Below are 20,971 nucleotides of genomic sequence, written 5' to 3' on the forward strand. Positions count from 1 at the left end.
ACAGGATTTAGACAATTAGCAGTTTTATTTTGAGTACAGTAAAATTAAAGAAGAAAAAGAATGACATGTAATTAATGTTGGCATGTTTGGAACCGTAAACATACACACAAATATAAGAGAAATTTATAAGAACTATATGAAAAGAACAAGGCAATCATCATTAAATAARTGAGCAAAGTGGTGTTTTTGAAGGCATCATCACACACCAATGGTCTGACAGTGAAGACAAAGGCATGGTCACAAAGGTGGAATCATGTGTGCAAATAAAAAAACGAAAACTGAGAATACTAAAGATGATACCGACGACCCAGATAACATGCATATTGAGTCGTATTTGGCCATATGGTTTAGGATGTTAGTTTGGTCATTAGGGTTGTGTTGCTATGCCAGACTGAGGAATGTATAAGGATGGGTGTTTGATGTCAAACCAGTCTGAACAGGAGAGAGAGGAATACTAGGGTGGAAATGGCAACTTACCAAGTTTCACAGAAAAATCACAGAAAATAAAAGTACTTATCAATGAAATACAGTATGGTAAGATTACAAGCAGAGTAAATATAACTGATATCGAGACATAACAGAACACTAAGCTGAATAATGGAAACAGTGGTATTCATTGGAGTATTATGAGAAAGGAAGAGGAACAATATACTGTGTAAAGCACACAAAAAACATGATTAAAAATTGAAGTGATTTCCACAAAAACAAAGGCAGTGAATTTAAAAAGTGTGATGCATTTGAGTAACCGCTGCCTGGATTTGAAACGTGTTACCAACACCTTGAACTGTACTGTACTGGTTTGATCTACATGCTGCTGCTACGGTCAATGACCTACTATACTCTACTGGAAAACAGACTGGCCATTTGATCTGCTGCATGTTTCTAATACTTAAAACCCTGATTCAGAGTCAGTTCTATTATGTTATTCAGAGAGCTGCAAATGCCCAAAATACTAAGCATTTGTAAATGCAGGTGTATAGTGCAAAAATCCATGAGTTTACCTTTAGGTGAATTGAATTAATGAGAGGTAATATCTCTATACCTATGTTACTCATTAGATATCTTAACTCGCCTGCACACTAGATAAGTATGCGTTCAAGAGCGCATCATTGAGGACGATAGGATTATACTATAGGTCCTGGAAGTTGCCCCTAACTACTGATCCAGGATCTGATGTTTTCCCTCCATCCCCTTTAAATGAAGATTAGGGATAGGGTAATCTGATCCTAGCGGTTAAGAGCAACCTCTGCCTGGAGCGTAGTTTCTGTTCTAAGCCATGCGGTCCTCTTTAAACTACAGCACTCTATTTAACATGAGATCATAGGAATGGAATCTGTGCTTGGCAAACTTTTGACCTTTGTTCTTGGTAGTGTCTCTAATCATGATCTTAAATCTTCTATTCTTTTGACAAAGAAATAAATGGTCATTTTGATCGTAATGTACCCTCATTCTGTGCTTGATAAAATGGTGAGAGTAACTGACAGTGATCTGTAGCTATGCATGCCTATAAAGCAACAAACGCACACAACAAAAACAAACGAGAGCGACATTCACATATTTTTGTTTGTTTTTTGCACTCCGTTTTTAGCCCAAGAGGAACTACATTTCCCACAGCACACTGCTCTGCTACATCATGTCTGATGGGATATGTAGTTCTGTAGAAAGCACTCTCTAAAGGCAGTTAAGCAACTTGTATGTTTGCAGGCACTACAACTGCCAAAGTGCTTCAGGTGCCACCAGCCCACCAGAGCTCAGCCCTATGGGAGGTGCAGTGGAACATGAATTAGTCCACCTTAAACTTTTGTTCAACTCCTCGTGCACTGGGGTCGGGGTTACACTAAACTACTGTTACTATGTCTCAAATACTCAGAAATAGTTCCACTCCTTTCCTTCCGTACCACTGAAAAGTGAAAGACAAATCAAAGTTGTATGGCTGAAACCTTCTCAACATGTTTTCCTATCAGTGGAGAGAGAAGAGGAGAGGAAACCATCTTTGACTGTTGGGACACAGCCCATGACTAAGCTATACTTGTGCAAGTCATGCTGGGAATTTTAGCATAAACAAAAAATGGCCTTGATAAGACTGGCATTAACACAAGGGGAGAAGGCGGGGAGAGGAGGAGGAAGTCTATCTCAGTGCAGTACATTACCTCTGGACTGAGAGGGGGAATAAGCAGAAAGAGGAGAGACATAACGACATCTGCATGCAAACATGCTCGCTTTCACTCATGAAATCACACACAGCGCACAAGTAAAGCCCTGTTGCAGAGACAGAACGGTGGAAGCTGAATGGATCCTGTCTTGGATTTGGTTCAAAGTTTGACTTGAATAACAGATGTGTTCACCAATCACTGCATAGCCTTGGCCCGCTGGGTGTGGCACTTCATGCACAGGATCCTGCCGTCCAATGGGTAGCAGCCGTCTGCGTCCGCCTCTATGGAGAGGGGGCGGGAACAATCCTGCAACCAGGAAGAGAGACTTCAGGATGTGCAGAAGGTCACTGGAAAACATTTACATCCAAAACACTCGGGGGACACCATTCAAACTGTTTCGACATTTAACCAGCTCTTTATAATACATCTTCAGGAGTTTATCTTTACATCTGGCACTAGATTTTGTAGCAGGTCTGTTGTCCTTACCTCACAGCAGTAGTACTTTAGATGTAGCAGGTCTGTTGTCCTTACCGTTCACACGGACGGACTGTTAGATGTAGCAGGTCTGTTTGTCCTTACTCACAGCGGAATAGTCTTTAGATGTAGCAGGTCTGTTGTCCTTACCTCACAGCGATAGTACTTTAGATGTAGCAGGTCTGTTTGTCTTACCTCACAGCGGTAGTACTTTTAGAATGTAGCAGGTCTTTGTCCTTACCTCACAGCGGTAGTACTTTAGATGTAGCAGTCTGTTGTCCTTACCTCACAGAGTAGTACTTTAGATGTAGCAGGTCTGTTTTCCTTACTCACAGCGGTAGTACTTTAGATGTAGCAGGTCTGTTTTCCTTACTCACAGCGGTAGTACTTTAGATGTAGCAGGTCTGTTGTCCTTACCTCACAAGCGGTAGTACTTTAGATGTAGCAGGTCTGTTGTCCTTACCTCAACAGCAGTATATTTAGATGTAGCAGGTCTGTTGTCCTTACCTCACAGCGGTAGTACTTTAGATGTAGCAGGTCTGTTGTCCTTACCTCACAGCGTAGTACTTTAGATGTAGCAGGTCTGTTGTCCTTACCTCACAGCGGTAGTACTTTAGATGTAGCAGGTCTGTTGTCCTTACCTCAAGCGGTAGTACTTTAGATGTAGCAGTCTGTTGTCCTTACCTCACAGCGGTAGTACTTTAGATGTAGCAGGTCTGTTGTCCTTACTCACAGCGGTAGTACTTTAGATGTAGCAGGTCTGTGTCCTTACCTCACAGCGGTAGTATTTAGATGTAGCAGGTCTGTTGTCCTTACCTCACAGCAGTAGTACTTTAGATTGTAGCAGGTCTGTTGTCCTTTACTCACAGCGTAGCACTTGAGGTGGAAGTTCTTGTCGAGGGCCACGACTCTGACGGTCTCTTGACTGCCGGCGTCAGGAACTATGGGCTCATTACAGCTCACACACAGGGGAGAGAAACGCCTACAGGCAGGGGAACAGAGAGGACATTAGACCTGTACCACACACACACACACACACACACACACACACACACACACACACACACACAATACCTAGGAAGACAGAGAGAAAGACAAGGAGATGAGGCCGTACCTGTGGTAGTCTGGGACACAGTATGGGTTGTTGTTGTCGTCGGTGATGAAGGGCGCCCCCTCCAGGCTGCAGGCGCAGGTGCAGCAGCGGAAACAATGGGCATGGAAACACTGGCCCACCGCCTTCAACACACGGTCTGTAATACGCTCCCCGCACCGAGAACACACCGCCAGAGAACTCTGTAGAGACACACAGACAGGAGGGTGGCAGAGAGAGCAAACAAGTTACATGTCTTTGTGTGTGAGAGAGTTAATTAATTACTGTAAGCTTTTTGTGCATGTAATTGCTGTGTGTGTGTGTGTATGTGTGTGTGTGTGTGTGTGTGTGTGTGTGTACATGTGTGCACTCACAGTGTAGCAGTCGTCACACTGTGGCGTCCCGTCCTTGTCGTAGAACTGCATGCCCTGCAGGGGGCGGTGGCAGCTCATACAGCAGAAACAGTCAGAGTGGAAGAGTTTGTTCATGGCTCTCACTGCAGGCTGGGAACGAGACAGAGCCTCACCACACTTACCACATACCTCTGAAAGAGAGAGATGAGGAGAGAGAGAGAGAGATGAGGAGAGAGAGAGAGAGAGAGAGATGAGGAGAGAGAGAGAGAGGAGGAGAAAGAGAGATGAGGAGAGAGAGAGAGATGAGGAGCGAGAGATGAGGAGAGAGAGAGATGGGGAGAGAGAGAGAGAGATGGGGAGAGAGGAGGTGGAAAGGGAGAGGGGGAAGAGAGAGGGGATAAGAGTTGGTTGATGCTGACAGAGGCAGAGCCCAGCCAGTCCTATTCCATACAGTCATTAAGTCATTACCACAGACACACTGGTCTAGCACCAATGAGAGAGAGGAGGGAGGGAGGAGGCTCCTTACTGCCTAATTACACTGATCAATCATTTTGATGAAAGGCCAATCAGCCCCCCAGCCCATCAAAACCCCAGCCCAGCCCATCAGCACCCCAGCCCTGACTATTAGAACTACAGCCCAGACCATCAGAACCAATAGCATACTGAGAAAGAGTGTTGTCAGGCAGGAACTGGACAAGATAATGACGCACTGATAATAGAGTGTTCATTCGGACATGATGGGTCTGGTAGTATGAAACAATGAACTAGTGTAGGTGATGAACGGAGGGTGTGTGTGTACCTGTAGGTGCTGAGGTGATGAACGGAGGGTGTGTGTGTACCTGTAGGTGCTGAGGTGATGAACGGAGCGTGTGTGTGTACCTGTAGGTGCTGAGGTGATGAGCGGAGGGTGTGTGTGTACCTGTAGGTGATGAGCGGAGGGTGTGTGTGTACCTGTAGGTGATGAGCGGAGGGTGTGTGTGTACCTGTAGGTGCTGAGGTGATGAACGGAGGGTGTGTGTGTACCTGTAGGTGCTGAGGTGATGAACGGAGGGTGTGTGTGTACCTGTAGGTGAATGGACGGAGGGTGTGTGTGTACCGGTAGGGTTGAGCGAGGGGTGTGTGTGATCCTGTATATGAGCGGAGGTGTGTGTGTACCTTGTAGGTGCGAGAGGTAGTAGGCTGTAGATGAGACGGAGGGTGTGTGATGTACCTGTAGTGATGCGGAGGGTGTGGTCGTGCTGAGGTGTAGGTGTACTGAGTGCTGGAGGGATGGTGTGTGCACTGTAGGTGCTGAGGTGATGACAGGAGCGTGTGTGTGTACCTGTAGGTGCTGAGGTGATGACGGGAGCGTGTGTGTCCATGTCTTTGATGAATGCATTGGTCATTCTCTCCAGCTCCTCCACCTCCCTCATGGAGAGAGGAACACCTCCACCTGGGACAGAGACAGGCCCAGGGGGCGAGGGCTGGGGGACAGMAAACACACATTTAACAGGGGGAGTACTAAACACACACACTCACCCTAAAGGGTCTCCTAACATACCTTTGATGAAGGGGGAGATTTCATTGGCTGGCTGTAAGAAGAGGGTGGTGATGTCATCGCTTTGGGCTGAGGAGGGGGCACGGGAGCAGGAGGGGGCGGGCTCACAGTCATCTGATAGTCAATGGAAGAGGGCTTTGAGTGATTGAAGGCTGGGGGAGCCACTTTGTTGGCTGGAGGGGCGGGAGGAGCGGCAGGAGGAGGAGGGAAGGAGCTGGCTGCAGGGGAAGGTTTAGGAGCAACACCAAATGGAGCCGGRGCGTGGTTCTGGTTCTTCAGCACCACAGGAGGCACGGACGTCCCCGTTCTCATGCCCCCAAAAGCCTTAGAAGCCCCGACTGGTGCCTTAGCAAATGGCTGTGGGGCAGGAGCAGGAGCAGGAGCAGGGGCGGATGTAGGGGCGGATGTAGGGTTATTGGCTTGTCTGTGTGTCGTTCGGAGTTTGAGCTCCTCGGCCCAGGGAGCGGGAGGGGGCTTGTCTCCCATCTCTGGAGGGGGGAGGAAGGAGAGGTTGGGCTTGGGAGCAGTGGGGGGAGGACCTGCAGGCTTGGGGGCAGGAGGAGGAGGAGCTGAGTACTGACTGGGCAACTGGGGAGACAAGATCAGACAAGAAAACATTACAGGCTATATGTACTGAAGAATTGAAGAGAACTATGAGACAACACAGAACAACAAGCTGTTGCATGGACTCAAACCTACTTTTAGACTAAAAGCATTAGGAACTGAGTGCCCCTCCAGCTATTTTGGAAGTTTCCAGTTGAAAATACAATGTTCTATACAGTACTATTTGAAACATTCTAAACCATCCACCCTACTTAACAAGCCGGCTGTGTTTTTAGGAACTGTGAAAACGGCTATTTGTATCATTCAAGTACAGAATTAAAAAACACAAAATGTTTGCAGTTAGCGATTTTCAATCGTATCAAATGTTCAACTTCCACAAAGCACAGGCTCCTGTCTCTTATACACATCTCCACAAAGCACAGGCTCTGAGTCATACAGGGGAACTTGAGCTCATCAGTAGTAATCTGTCTCTGACATTTTTATCAAGAGCTTGTGCCAACATTTCTCTGTTCTGATCCAGTTCCTCCCAGGAGGATAAAAACACTCCCCATTTATGGCTGTTTCCCCGCTGGCTTGGCCCCACACACACAGGCCTGATCACAATGGAGTATGCATTGTGTACCACTCTCTCTCTCTCGGTCTTGCTTGGTCCCTCTTTCTGTTCTCATCTCCATCTTTCTTTATATACATCATTCAGTGTGAGTTTCTCTGCATCACTCACTTCCTCTGTTTTTGTGCATCACTCTCTCATTGTCTGTCTGTGTGCAATAACGAACAGCTTACTCATCTTAGAGCCATCAACCTGAACAGACACAAAACAGCCTGGCGGTTTCTCCTGACCTCCTCCCCTTCTCTCTACTTTGGAGGCCCCTTTATTCAAACTTCTATGAGTCAACGTCTCCTCTCTTTTTTCCTCTGGTCTTTTACTCCCCTCCCCACTCCTCCATTTATTCCCCTCCCCACTCCTCCATTTATTCCCCTCCCTACTTCTCCATTTATTCCCCTCCCCACTCCATCCATTTATTCCCCTCCCTACTCCTCCATTTATCCCTCCCTATTCCATTACCCCTCCCTACTCCCATTATTCCCCCTCCCACTCCTCCATTTTATTCCCCTCCCTAACTCCTCCATTTATTCCCTCCCTACTCCTCCATTTATTCCCCTCCCCTACTCCTCCATTTATCCCCTCCCTACTCCTCCATTTATTCCCCTCCCGCATTTACCTCCTCCATATTCTCCCTCCCTTACTCCTCCATTATATCCCCTCCCTACTTCCTCCATTTATTCGCCTCCCTACTCTCCATATCCTCCTATCTCTACTCCATCTTATTTATTCATTCCCTCCCGACTCCAACATCTATTCCCCTCCCGACTCCTACATCTATTCCTCCCGACTCCTACATCTATTCCCCTCCCGACTCCTACATTTATTTCCCTCCATCTTCTCAGTCCCAAGTCTTTCCTACTCTCTCTGTGTCATACTGTGTCTACTGTAGTCTTCTGTTACATTCAGTTATGAAGCTCTACAGTATACGACGCTCTACAGTATATGAAATACTTTCCCTCCTCCCCTTGTCCTTCTCTGTACCTTGGGGTTGAAGGGTCCTCTGGTCTCCATCTCAGACAGCAGGTCAGTCAGAGAGCCCAGCTGTTTGTCAAAACTAGTCTGCTTTGCCAGACGCTGTGGGAGTGAGAAAGAAGGGGGAGGGAGAGAGGGGAGGGGAAAGGGACAGACACACAGAGTGAGGGATTGTGAAAGAGTGAGAAATAATGGGAGAGAGAGAGAGGATGATTGTTTATCAACAGGCTGAATCTTGACTTGAAAAATGTAGCAACCTCCAACTGCCACCTAAATCATACACTTGTGTCAATGGGGAATGTGCACAGAAGTGTACTGATAGAACAGAATGTAACTGATTTGCATGGATCAGAACTTAAGCACTCACATCAGGTTAGGCAATACACTTCCACATCTGCTTACTGGGGACATCCACCATGGTAGTAGATGTGTGGATGAGAGTTCAGGCCGTCATCCAACACAACTACACCAATACAATGACAAGTGCTTTGGGACCTTATGGAAAGTTCTATATTTAAGCAATAAGGCACGGGTGGGTGTGGTATATGGCCAATATACCACGGCCAAGGGATGTTCTTAGTCACGACAAAGCGCGGAGTGCCCGGACACAGCCCTTATTCGTGTTATATTGGCCATATACCACAAACCCCCGAGGTGCCTTATTGCTATTATAAACTGGTTACCAACGTAATTAGAGCAGTAAAAATAAATGTTTTGTCATACCTGTGGCATACGGTCTCATATACCACAGCTGTTAGCCAATCAGCATTCAGGGCTCAAACCACCCAGTTTATAATACAAAACGCATTCCATTCTTATGATTAGTAACCCAGACTCACCTGAAAGTTCTCCCCAGCACTGGGGACACTGCTGGGACCAGAGACTGGGAGAGGGGGAGGGGGTGGTGGAGGAGGGGGAGACGGGGAACGGGGGAGACAGGCATTCTCCTCAGGCAGGGTGGGGGGGAGGTCATCCACCGCGGGAGGGGGAGGGAAGGCAGGGGGAGGGGCATCAGAGGCTGGAGGTGTGGTTGCACAATTGGGAGGAGGGGCTGGCAGCTCATCGTCCAATGGAGGAGGAGGGGGCGGGAAGTCTAATAGAAACGGGGAGGGGTGATTGATTAAAACAAAGGCATAGCAATCAAATGGTTTCTAAACTTTCTATAATTCATTGAAAACCTGTCATCTAATCACTGCACCCACCCAGACATTCATTCAGGGAACTCCATGACAATACAGTTTCTACACACAGAGACAGTGAAATGATACTGTCAAGAAAATAGACTTAAAGGGATAAGTAGGTGGGTAAGTAGAAAAACAGCTTAATTGCCAGAATCTCSCAGTATCCCTTTAAATGCAGTGATTAGAGCGTGTGAGAAACAGGAAGGTGAGTTTCATTGACGGGATAAGGGCCATGTTACAGTCTACCAATCTGTTGGGTGCCAACACCAGGCTCAAACTCTGGGATACAACATCCTTGTTTTATCAGAAACAAAGATAAATACTTGTAACTAAATAATAACATGCTTAATAACATGCTTGATGCTTCTGTTGCGAGATAAGTCTGGTCCTAAAACAACCCCTAGCCACTTCCCCTAACCTCTACCACCATATGTTTTACACCTATCCAGTTACTTCACATCTGCACTGTGAAGGGAAAGAGCTCAAGTGAAGGAGTTAGGGGTCACATTGAACCAGACAACTAGATGCATGGGATAAATGTTTACAAAATGACAAAYRAAAAYGGCCAATCACCTTCGCAGAGCGATGGTGGGGGTGGAGGCATCACTCCAACTCGACCAATGACAGCTGTGCCGACACCRCGTGTTGAGGAGACCAGACTGGGGGGAGGAGAGGGACCTGCGGGAGGAGTTGAGCCCGGGGGAGGCGACGGGTCGGACTGGCTTTTGGGGCGTGGCGGGTTGACCGAGGCAAACTTCTTTGGCTGGTTGTAGAAGGAGGGGGTGGWGACTTTGAGGTTGATGGAGGAAGTCACCATGAAGGGTTTACTGCTGCTGGAGTCAGCCATGTTGTCTTTTTACTGTCTGAGGAGAGAAGAGGAGGACAGCTGTTGTTTATGACAATATTGGTTTATTACGACGATTTAGAAGAGGACAAACACAGTCCACCCAAATCAACAAACTCAAATGAGCTGTAAGGAGGCTGCCAACTGTTAAAGAGATGGCTGTTTTACAGAGGAGGTCTAGCAAACCTGGAGGCCAGCTGTAGAAAGGATAACAGCAAAGATAAAATAAACCTTTGATATAGAAATGAACCATAGAGCATTAGCTAATCTGAGGTGAGCACACAGAGCTTTTGAAACAGTAGGGGGATATTTCTCTTTGGTGAATTAGTGGGGACACATCAACAAAGGATCTAACAAACCTGCAGCCAAACTACAGGAGAGAACCTCCAAAGCACACACACACACACACCTCTGAAAGGTCTTGGCTGCTTTACACAGTACCTCGCCCTAGATTGGAAATACACACTAGCCACTCCTTAGGCTCAGTATGGAGAGAGGCATACCGTAACCATTATAGCTGCTTCAAGGTCAACTCTCAGTATGAAACTTTTCATTGTAATAAAAACAGTTGAGAACTACAGCATGGTTTACTATAGGGATGACCGGGTCGGACCTGAGACGGGTAAAACCATCATAACATGTTCATGTGAGCTACGTCAAGGAGAGGGTCATTCAACGGGTTAGCTCAAATATTTACCTCGCGTGTTTGTGGTTAAAAATGTTGATGATACCACAGCGGCTCTATCTCAGATTGCCCAATCTCCTGTGGCCCTGTAGGTGACCCCTGGTTAAACAGAGACGAGGTCCTGTAGGTGACCCCTGGTTAAACAGAGACGAGGCCCTGTCTCTCAGGACCTCTCTTGGTTTCTTCCTCAGTACATGTCTAACGTTACTTTCAGCTAGACTCTAGGCTGTTATAGTGCCCTACAGAGTATACAGTGCATTCAGACTAATTCCCCTTTTCCACATTTTGTTATGTTACAATACCCCATAATTACAAAGGAAAACAGTTTATTTTTACATTTTTGCAAATGTTTAAAAAAATGAAAAATAAAAAACAGACATACCTTCTGTAAATAAGTATTCAGACCCTTTGCTATGAGACTCGAAATTGAGCTCAGGTGCATCCTGTTTCCATTGATCATCCTTAAGACGTTTCTACAACTTTATTGGCGTCCACCTGTGGTAAATTCACTCGATTGGACATGATTTGGAAAGGTACACACCTGTCTACATAAGGGCCCACAGTTGACAGTGCATGTCAGAGCAAAAACCAAGCCATGAGGTGGAAGGAATTGTCCATAGAGCTCCGAGACAGGATTGCGTCGAGGTACAGATAAGGGGAACGGTACCAAAACATTTCTGCAGCATTGAAGGTCCCCAAGAACACAGTGGCCTCTATCATTCTTAAAATGGAAGAAGTTTGGAACCACCAAGACTCTTCCTAGAGCTCGCCGCCCGGCCAAACTGAGCAATTGGAGGAGAAGGGCCTCCGATGGTCACTGACAGAGCTCCAGAGTTCCTCTGTGGAGACGGGAGAACCATCAGAAGGACAACTTTATGGTAGAGAGGCCAGACGGAAGCCACTCCTCAGTAAAAGGTACGTAACAGCCCGCTTGGAGTTTGCCAAAAAGCACATAAAGGACTCTCAGACCATGATAAACAAGATTCTCTCGTCTGATAAAACCAAGATTGAAATCTTTGGCATGAATGCCAAGCGTCACATCTGGAGGAAAACTGACACCATCTCTATGGTTAAGCATGGTGGTGGCAGCATCATGTTGTGAGGATGTATTTCAGTGGCAGAGACTGGGAGACTAGTCAGGATTGAGGGAAAGATGAACGAAGTACAGAGAGATCCTTGATGAAAACCTGCTCAAGAGCGCTCAGGACCTCAGACTGGGGCGAAGGTTCAACTTCCAACAGGACAACGACCCTAAGCACACAGCCAAGACAAGTTTCTAAATGTCCTTGAGTGGCCCAGCCAGAGTCCGGACTTGAACCCGATCGAACATCTCTGGAGAGACCTGAAAATAGCTGTGCAGCAACGCTCCCCATCCAACCCGACATAGCTTGAGAGGATCTGCAGAGAAGAATGGGGGAAACTCCCCAAATACAGGTGTGCCAAGCTTGTAGCGTCATACCCAATAAAACTCGAGGCTGTAATCACTGCCAAAGGTGCTTCAACAAAGTACTGAGTAAACGGTCTGAATACTTATGTTAAACGTGATATTTCAGATTTTTATCTTGAATAAATTAGCTAACATTTCTAAAAACCTGTTTTAGCTTTGTCATTATGGGGTATTGTGTGTAGATTGATGGGGGAAAAAACTATTTAATACATTTTAGAATAAGGCTGTAACGTAACAAAATGTGGAAAAAGTCATGGTGCCTGAATACTTTCCGAATGCACTGTACTCGGGCTCCCGAGTGGCGCAGCGTCACTACAGACACCCTGGTTAAAATCTAGGCTGTATCACAATCGGCCGTGATTGCGAGTCCCGTAGGGCAGCACACAATTGGCCCAGCGTTGTCCAGGTTTGGCCGGTGTAGGCCGTCATTGTAAATAAGAATTTGTTCTTAATGTTCTTAACTGACTTGCCTACTTAAATAAAGGTTAAATAAATAAATATAATGGCAATGATGGGTCCTAGTCATGAATAAGCCTAATGGGTCTAATTATGTCTAGAAACATGGTTTTGTCCATAATGTGAAATGCTTTTGTTAGATCACAGAGCAACAACATATTTAGGAACCATTACCATGGTGATAATATACATGGGTTTCCTCAGGCCTTGTTTGTTTTGGAARGAAAAGCAGCGCCCCAGAACTAGCCTAGTACATGCTCCGATGTGGGTTTGTGATGCGGGTGACTGATTTCTTTCTCTATGATCAGAATCAGCCTTTAGACGGGGAATCATTTACCACTCAGGCTTGACTATAATGTTACGCCATGTCAGTTTCATAAGAAACCTAATGTAACTTCCTTCCCAGTGTTACCAGATTTCTGTGAAATATTACCTATAATTAATTATAATATGAGTGAAAGTTATTTCATTTGTATTAAGTATGTTAAAAAGCAACTTTCTGTGTTGGAATGGTGTGGGTGTACCCCAACGACAGAATGGTGTGGGTGTACCCCAACGACAGAATGGTGTGGGTGTACCCCAACGACAGAATGGTGTGGGTGTACCCCAACGACAGAATGGTGTGGGTGTACCCCAACGACAGAATGGTGTGGGTGTACCCCAACGACAGAATGGTGTGGGTGTACCCCAACGACAGAATGGTGTGGGTGTACCCCAACGACAGAATGGTGTGGATGGTGTATACCGGTCATAAAAAATATTAACGCAAGTAGAATGCTGACTCTCAAGCTCAGCCAATGAGCCAAGATGACATCATGTTCTAGGAGTAAATAGCAGGCACCTTTTTAAAGGGTCTGTGAGATACAAGTTGGATTTGGGATTTTGAAAGTGTTTTTTCTCCAATTTATGCTTTGGTCACAATTGCGAGTATAGGACGAGTTAACAGAATATAAACGTTAAAAAGTGAGATTTTCACTGGACAGTATAGTTTTTCAGTTTGAAAATGAGGGTTCTACATTGCATGTAGCTGTGCCTTGGGGGCCTGGACACAAGTTCTGACAAGACAAAGACATCAACAGTGGGTGAAAGTGTTCCTGATATGCTGACTGAGGCCTCAACACAGTATGAAGAAAAAAAACACAGGAAGTAATCTAACTTTGTTTGTTAGGATCCTCTGTAAAACACAGCGTTTTCTACATTTCACTCATAACTTCTTACTTTAAAAGTTAAAATACTGTCAAGAATCCAAAGAGAGAAGTTATCATATTTGCACTCAAGCCCCTTCAAAGTGAGCAACAAAAAGCCACAAACTGCTAAATCTTCACTTTTCTATTTTCAAAATGGACTTACTGTTAAATAATGCAGAGAAGAGCAGGATGAAATATTAAAGGCAAATGACCAAAGGGGACATCAACCAATCTGGTTGCCCGCCCTAGCACAGCTTGCTATAGCCTGTAGGCTAGCTGTCTTATTTAGAAAACACCAGTGGGACTAGAACAGATGGAAAGAGGGGGGGACAAACAGACACACAAAGTGGTCTTGGAAACTGGCTGTAAAAGTCCAACCTAGGAAGAGTCCAACGCTCCACTGACAAAGCGTTGGCTCCTCTCTGTGATGAAAGAAAGAGCCTGCATCAAGCAGAGCAGACCTCCCCTGTAATATCCTCAGTCAGACAGAAACCTGCTCTCCTTGGCCAATAGAACCCTGTTGAAACCTCTGCTAATGAGGGCCAGTGCATTGGATACCAGCAGACTGTTCAGTTGTGAGGGAAATATTACTAGGCTTTGATCTAAAGGCGTTCTATCTTTCTAGAGAGCCAGCGCTCTACACTAAGTGGAGGCAGAGAACTAGGCTTATTGGTTCTAGTGTTCTCATTTTAAAGTGTCTCATTATATTAGCCTACTGTAGAAAAGCTCTGGGGATAATGCATGAGACAGTCACGGGACTGAGACATGCTAGGTGCAAACGTTCCTCATGGTGCCCCTGGAAATAGACCACCCTATTTGAGGAATTAAAAAACCAAAATACCGCTATAAACGTCATCCTACATAAGTCAAGTTATTTTTTATGATGTATTATTTCATTCACTACTCAGCCAACTGTAAAGGCATTGACAAAAAACATTCCCCACAGATTCCATGTGGCTGTAGACCTGGCTAATGGTTTTATATGGTGAGGTCAGCTGCAGGCTCCTCCCGGACAGTCCCCTCAGCCTAACTAAAGTAAACCATTGTGAAATTGGATCCAGAGATGATGAGACCCATGGTGAGAACGTTTGGAACTTCAGTTGAATGACATCATCAACACCATGGTCGGCTTTTTCCTTTCCCTCTGTAAAAGCTCCCTCCTCTCATTTCAGTTGGATGACATCACCACGGTCTGTATTTCATCATCTTAACTAGTTTTACAGCTTGGCTGTGAGGCGACATCATGTGTGCAGAGAGAGTGCTAAACTCATGCAAACCACCTACTGTAAATAATAGCTCATAGCTTATCGAGTACGTTATGATTTCCACRTGGTCGGTTGGTCGTCGGTCTACAAAGGAGGATTAGAAGACAATTCATTTGGTAGAGGAGATGATATTTGAGATGGTACAAAGGCCCAGACATCGATTGAAGCATCGTTCTGTGTTGGATGTGGATGGGACTATAACACTAAACACTTACAGTACACTGTTGTTTTACCACTGGCTGTCTGTGTTTACCTGAGAGAGACAACACCAACAATAGAAACTGTGCCAGACCAGTAAGAACACTAGTGACAAGCCAACAAGCTGCTTGGGACGATCGCTTTGGAATCCAGATGCGGAGTATAAAACAGGCAGAAGCACTTGATTCTGAAAGCCACTCTTGAACTAGGGCTGGGAATAGCCAGGGACCTCACGATACAATATTATCACCATACTTAGGTGACGATACAATATGTACTGCGATTTTCACGATTCTATATGTATTGCAATTCAATACTGTGATTTTATTGCAATTCAATGTTCCAAACATACTGCTCACCATATGTCTGCTGCAGAAGGACAAGAGAGAGCCATGAGAAAACAAGTTTTGATCAATCATGGAAATAAAAGTGCTGAAAATAAATTGTCTCCCTATTTAAAAAAAAGATTGAGTACAAGCTATGAAGGAAAAATAATGATTTGATAATATTGCGATATTGTCAAAACGATACAATATATTGTCAAAATTAATATCTCGATATGTAACTGTATCAATCCCCCCCACTATCTTGGACCCTAACGTTACCATAACCCTAGCCCTAAATCAACAACAAAATACGTCCTTACTTGCTCATCAGCTCTGACGCCAGTGTTGTCCTCTCTAGCATGGCCATCTAGTGACTACCCTACAGCTGCTAAAGCTCCATCGTTGTCACTGAGTTTCATGCAAAGACACGCCCAGCTTTAGCTGGGAATCCTGTCTGTCTGTGACTTTGTCTGGGAGAGTTACTCATGCACTGACGACGCTCCTAATTGAGTCTGATCTTACAGGTCACTAGCCTTTCAGAGGGGACTGGGGTCTCCCTCACAGCGTGGCAGTAGTACTATGTTAGGCTWTACTGACTGAGTGAATGGGTGACGTATGACATTAATTGTATCTTACAGTGATCTTATAGAGGTCAAATGGCTGTGGCACGCTTGTCAATGGAATCCCCAGACTCCCACCCAAACAGTCACGCACACAGACGTAGTAAGACCAAGCCTGCTTTACTCTGAACAAGCAAGTTTAATGACAAATTACAAGGGGAGAGAGATTTGGGGACATGGTATGCATTAAGTATTATGAGGATAGCCTGGGTACCAGTCGGTTTGTGCCATCATTCCACTCAGGGCTCTAAAGTGCGACTGATGAGGAGCTCTGTGCGACTAGGAAGAAAATAAGTGGAAAGCCCAAAAAACAATCAAAGACTCCAGCCTCCCAAGTCAGACTGTTCTCTCTACTACCGCATGGCAAGCGGTACCGATGCACCACATCTGCAACCAGCAGGACCCCGAACAGCTTCTACCCTTAAGCCAGAAGACTGTTAAATAGTTAACCAAATAGCTTCCCGGACTATGTGACCCTTGCACTACCTTTTTTTGACTCATCACATATGCTGCTGCTACTGTTTATTATCTATCCTGTTGCCTAGTCACTTTATTCCTAGTTATATGTACATATCTACATCAATTACCTTGTACCCTGCACATGGATTCGGTACCCCTTTGTATATAACTAAGTTATCATTACTCATTGTGTATTATTACTTTTCTATATTTTCCCTGTATTGTTGGGATGGGCCCGTAAGCATTTCACTGGGGTGGGTATAATTTGTGGCACGTTCCAACAGGAATCTATTCCAAAAACTTTGTCAAATAACAAGGTTGCCAACAAACAACGCATACAAAATTGTATAGCGGCAGAATAAGATACCGGGTAGGGAGTGGGCTATTTCATTACTTTTTCCACTCACCACATTTATCCTGAAAAATGTCTGTCCTCACTCTGGTAGCCTATGGACAAACATTCAAAATAAGCTACGTGGTGAGTTGATGCCTATTCGGCAGCTAGTTAGCTTAGTGAATTGATCATGCTACTTTGTATGCATTCTTTGTTGGCAACCTTGTACTTTACAAAGTTTTTGGAACAGATTCCTGTTGGAACGTTCCACAAATTATACCCACCCATTTCACAGTTAGTCTACAGCTGCTGTTTACGAAGCATGTGACGAATAACATTTGATTTGGCCGGTGACACTTTGCTTCTTGAAAGTCCAATATCTTGAAACCTTGACTGCTGACATGCAAAACATTTGGATTAATGTCAACAATACCAAAAGAGTTTGAGCTGATTTTCCCTTTAATTGAATTTGTGTCTATGGGGCTGGAAAACTACCACAGCATTCAACGTTTTAAATCTATATTCTCTCTTTACAATTTAGTCAGTGGCTTTGCGTGAGGACAACCATCTTGTGAAACAATGGAATCCCATTTTGGATGAAACAACAGCTGGTAGGAACTTGATGAATAACCATGATCCACCGTATTGCATTAGCGCCCCACCCACCTTTTGGCATGCCTCTGATTAGCTATGGTAGGTAGATGTCTGCTAAGCTCAAGACAGCTAAGAACAACTGAGCACACATAATATACAAAATACCCGACGGTCATCAATGAATCATCCATGTAGTCATAGTTAGGTAAAGTCTGTGTAACCCTGATTCAAGAGAATTGCAGTGTGTGTCAATCCGTATTGATAGCCCTGGTCTAGCATTCACCTGCATACAACCCAGAGTTGAAATAACTTCAAAACGGCAAATGTATAGAAAAGCGCAATCTATCTAAAAATACTGGCTAGTTAGTTTGTGCACTCACCTATTTTTTTGCTAGCTAGCAGCTTTCCTAGTTGGTAGCTAGCCAGAGAGGTTGTAGGGGGCTAACGTTACTTCCTCGCTTCTCTCTACTTCGATGACACGGTTTATCGTCCTCAACCGGCCCCTTCCTATTTATTATTTAACGGTAGGTTTATCTGTACCCTAAATGGATGTTGCCATCACCCTTTCCCTGTCTATTTTTCCAAGGAATGTGAGATGTCTGTCTGGCTAATCAGCCAGCTAACTTTTCCTCCTAAACTGTACTTCCGGTTACAGCTTCCGCATTTTTCTTTGTTGTGAGCGAGCGCGTATCTCTCAAAAGCTGTAAACTTGTAAATGCGTCCTTTGCACAAGGACTGCTCAGTGGACTAAAAACCGGAACATCCGCCCCGGTAGATGAGTAATAATCGTACCAGGCACTTTGCTATTGTTCTTTCATACATCTTCTTAAATGTTGAAACTCTGCAATGCACCAAAACTATACATAGCATAATCTGATTATACAATTGCTTAGACCGAAATGATAAAGCTACAAAATATTTCATAGAGATAACTTGTCTGATGTCAAACAGTTGTGCTGCCACTATTAAATGGAAAAAAACTGTAACTTGTTACCTATCAATAACTCATATAATCAGTGTAAAATCTGTTCTTACCTATGTGTGCAGTTGGGAGAGCAAACTATTACCCTCCCCTACAGTACAGTATCTATCTCTTCCTTCTCCTTTTCCCTAGTTGTAGATCCAAACCGAGACAGAAAGTGTGCTTGTTAACTTTCCTCTACCCCTCTCTCTCAGTTCCCCTACAGCTGTTAGACCCTCCCCCTCTCTCCTCCCCCCTCTCTCTCCTCCCCACTCTCTCTATCTCTCTCTCTCTCCTCCCCACTCTCTCTCTCTCTCTCCTCCCCCTCTCCACGGAAAAGGAATGACACCATCCTTCCTAACAAGTTCTTTCTCGTTGGACTTTCTCTCAGGATGTGTATATTACTATGTAAACACCACAACTGTCTCTCTCTCTATCTCATTCTGTATGTTCATAAACTGCTGTAAGGCAGTAGCCCCTGTCTTTCCTCTCTGTTTCTCCCTGTCTCACTCTCTCTCTGGATTCYTGCAACATTCTTCATTCWATGACATCAACGCTGCCTGCCTTTCCTTGTAAGGTCAGAGAGAGAGGGAATGAGAGAGAGGGAGGGGAGAGATACTGGAGGTAGAGGCTTGATTAGGTACAGACACTAAAATGGTTGGGGGACACAAGGGAAAGAGAAAGGCCACATGGTGCTGTTGCCCTCGCTGTAAGACCTGCYCCTGTCCAGGTGTAAAAGGCATTTCCATGCAGTTTGGTTCAGGTATCACATACATGCATATCCATTACTTCCTTGGCACTGAACATACAGGAGTGTAATGAAATATAAAGTAATACATTGCTGTGGCTCTGTTACTCAGTATGATTGAGTGAAAAAAGCACAAAAAAAGGACATGGTACCTCATAGACCCTAACTGTTCCTACTGACATGAGGATGTGAGCCTAACCCTAACCTACAGTAATATCACAACCACAGAGGATGACCCCTCCCATCCTGCACATCTGCTTCCTCTTACACAGCTTCCCTATCACACACACACGTTATGTTTTCTATCCTCGCAGGGACCTAAAATTAATTTAAATTCAAAATCCTATTTTCCCTAACCATAAACCTTAACCCATAACCCAAACCCAAACCCTAAACCTAACTCCTAAACCTAACCTCTAACCCCTTACCCAAACCCTAAACCAAACTCCTAAACCTAACCTCTAACCCCTTACCCAAACCCTAAACCTAACTCCTAAACTTAACTACTAACCCCTTACCCAAACCCTAAACCTAACTCCTTAGCTTAAAATAGCCTTTGTCCCCATAAGGGAGACTTTACCTTGTTTTACTGTCCTCATGGGGGATTTTAGATCCCCACAAGAAGAACCAACACACACACACACCTTTTGACCTCGCCCTCCAGCGTCTTAGTTATCGTGCTCTCAGGTGTGTTTTACAGCTGGTACAGGGAGGCGTTGTACACCTTATAGTAGTTCATTGTTCTGTTATCAAACGGATGTGCTTTTGCTGTTTGTTCACACACTAGGGGTAGTGGTTTGAGCTGAAGGAACAATTCCTATTTGCCTTAATAGGCCCAGTTTCTCTAGGTCAAGAAAATATCTCTGGGGGCTACAAGGAGGTTGTCGTTGGAGTCAGGCAGTGGGTAGGGGCAAGGCTTGTGGGGTCCTGCCAGCTGCATGGAGGTGAGGCCTAAAACACAGAAGAGTGTCAGATTCACCAGCCATGACAGGCTGGGAATGTCGCCCAAACCCGGAATGAACAGTCTGCCCTCCCTCCCTCTTTTTTTCTTCTCTTATTCTCCCTCCTCTTCTCCCTTCTTTTTCTACAGCTTGCCCTCTCTTTTTGCTTCTCTCCGTTCCATTCAATCATTAATCTTTTTCCATGAATCCCATAGTTTACCACTTAGTTTTTTTTATTTCTTTCGCTTCTCCCCTTCTACTTCAATCACTCTTCTCTCTTCCCACTTCTTCACCCTCTACCTCTCTCTCTGCTCCTCCCCTCTCTCTCCTGCTGTACAGTGAGTCATTACTTCTCCCACCTCTACCTCTCTCTCTGCTCCTCCCTCTCTCCTCCCTCTGTTACAGTGAGTCATTACCTTCTCCCACCCCTTACCTCTTCTCTGCTCCTCCTCTCTCCTCCTTTGTTACAGTGAGTCATTCCCTTCTCCACCCTCTACCTCTCTCTCTGCTCCTCCCTCTCTCCCCCCTTGTTACAGTGAGTCTTCCCTTCTCGCCACCTCGTACTCTCTCCCTCTGCTCCTCCTCTCTCCCTCCTCTGTTACAGTGAGTCCATTACTTGCTCCCACCCTCTACCTCTCTCTCTGCTCCTCCCTCTCTCCCTCCCTCTGTTACAGTGAGTCATTCACTTCTCTCCCACCCTCTACTCTCTCTTCTGCTCCCTCCTCCCTCTCTCTCCCTCTGTTACAGTGAGTCATTACCTTCTCCCACCTCTACCTCTCTCTCTGCTCCTCCCTCTCTCCCTCCCTCTGTTACAGTGAGATATTACGCTTCTCCCACCCTCTACCTCTCCTGCTCCTTCCCTCTCTCCTCTCCCTCTGTTACAGTGAGTCATTACTTTCTCCACCCTCTAACCTCTCCTCTTCTGCTCCTCCTCTCTCTCTCCCTCTTTACACCGTGAGTCATTACCTTCTCCCA

The 20,971-nt window shown here is 45.3% G+C and overlaps 1 protein-coding gene across 2 annotated transcripts; it reads right to left on the reverse strand.

Annotated features, from left to right (window-relative positions):
* Positions 1–6: 6 nt before the first annotated feature.
* On the reverse strand, positions 7–18,533 carry zyx (zyxin). 2 transcript variants are annotated; one of them, XM_024007302.2, is made up of 11 exons: positions 18,382–18,533; positions 9,505–9,794; positions 8,590–8,843; positions 7,760–7,852; positions 5,611–6,195; positions 5,392–5,533; positions 4,092–4,261; positions 3,742–3,920; positions 3,495–3,609; positions 3,312–3,326; positions 7–2,459 (listed from the first exon to the last, which is right to left on the reverse strand). In XM_024007302.2, exons 2-11 carry the CDS (start codon positions 9,776–9,778, stop codon positions 2,349–2,351), a joined length of 1,938 nt encoding a protein of 645 aa, XP_023863070.1. In that variant the 5' UTR covers positions 9,779–9,794; positions 18,382–18,533; the 3' UTR covers positions 7–2,348. The 2 variants fall into 2 exon arrangements, with proteins under 2 accessions (XP_023863070.1, XP_023863069.2); XM_024007301.2 differs by lacking the exons at positions 7–2,459; positions 3,312–3,326; positions 18,382–18,533 and adding an exon at positions 17,727–18,045 and having other exon boundaries at positions 3,381–3,609.
* Positions 18,534–20,971: the final 2,438 nt, after the last annotated feature.

This window comes from Salvelinus sp. IW2-2015, linkage group LG18 (genome assembly GCF_002910315.2).
Source record: "Salvelinus sp. IW2-2015 linkage group LG18, ASM291031v2, whole genome shotgun sequence".
Lineage (NCBI taxonomy): Eukaryota > Metazoa > Chordata > Actinopteri > Salmoniformes > Salmonidae > Salvelinus > Salvelinus sp. IW2-2015.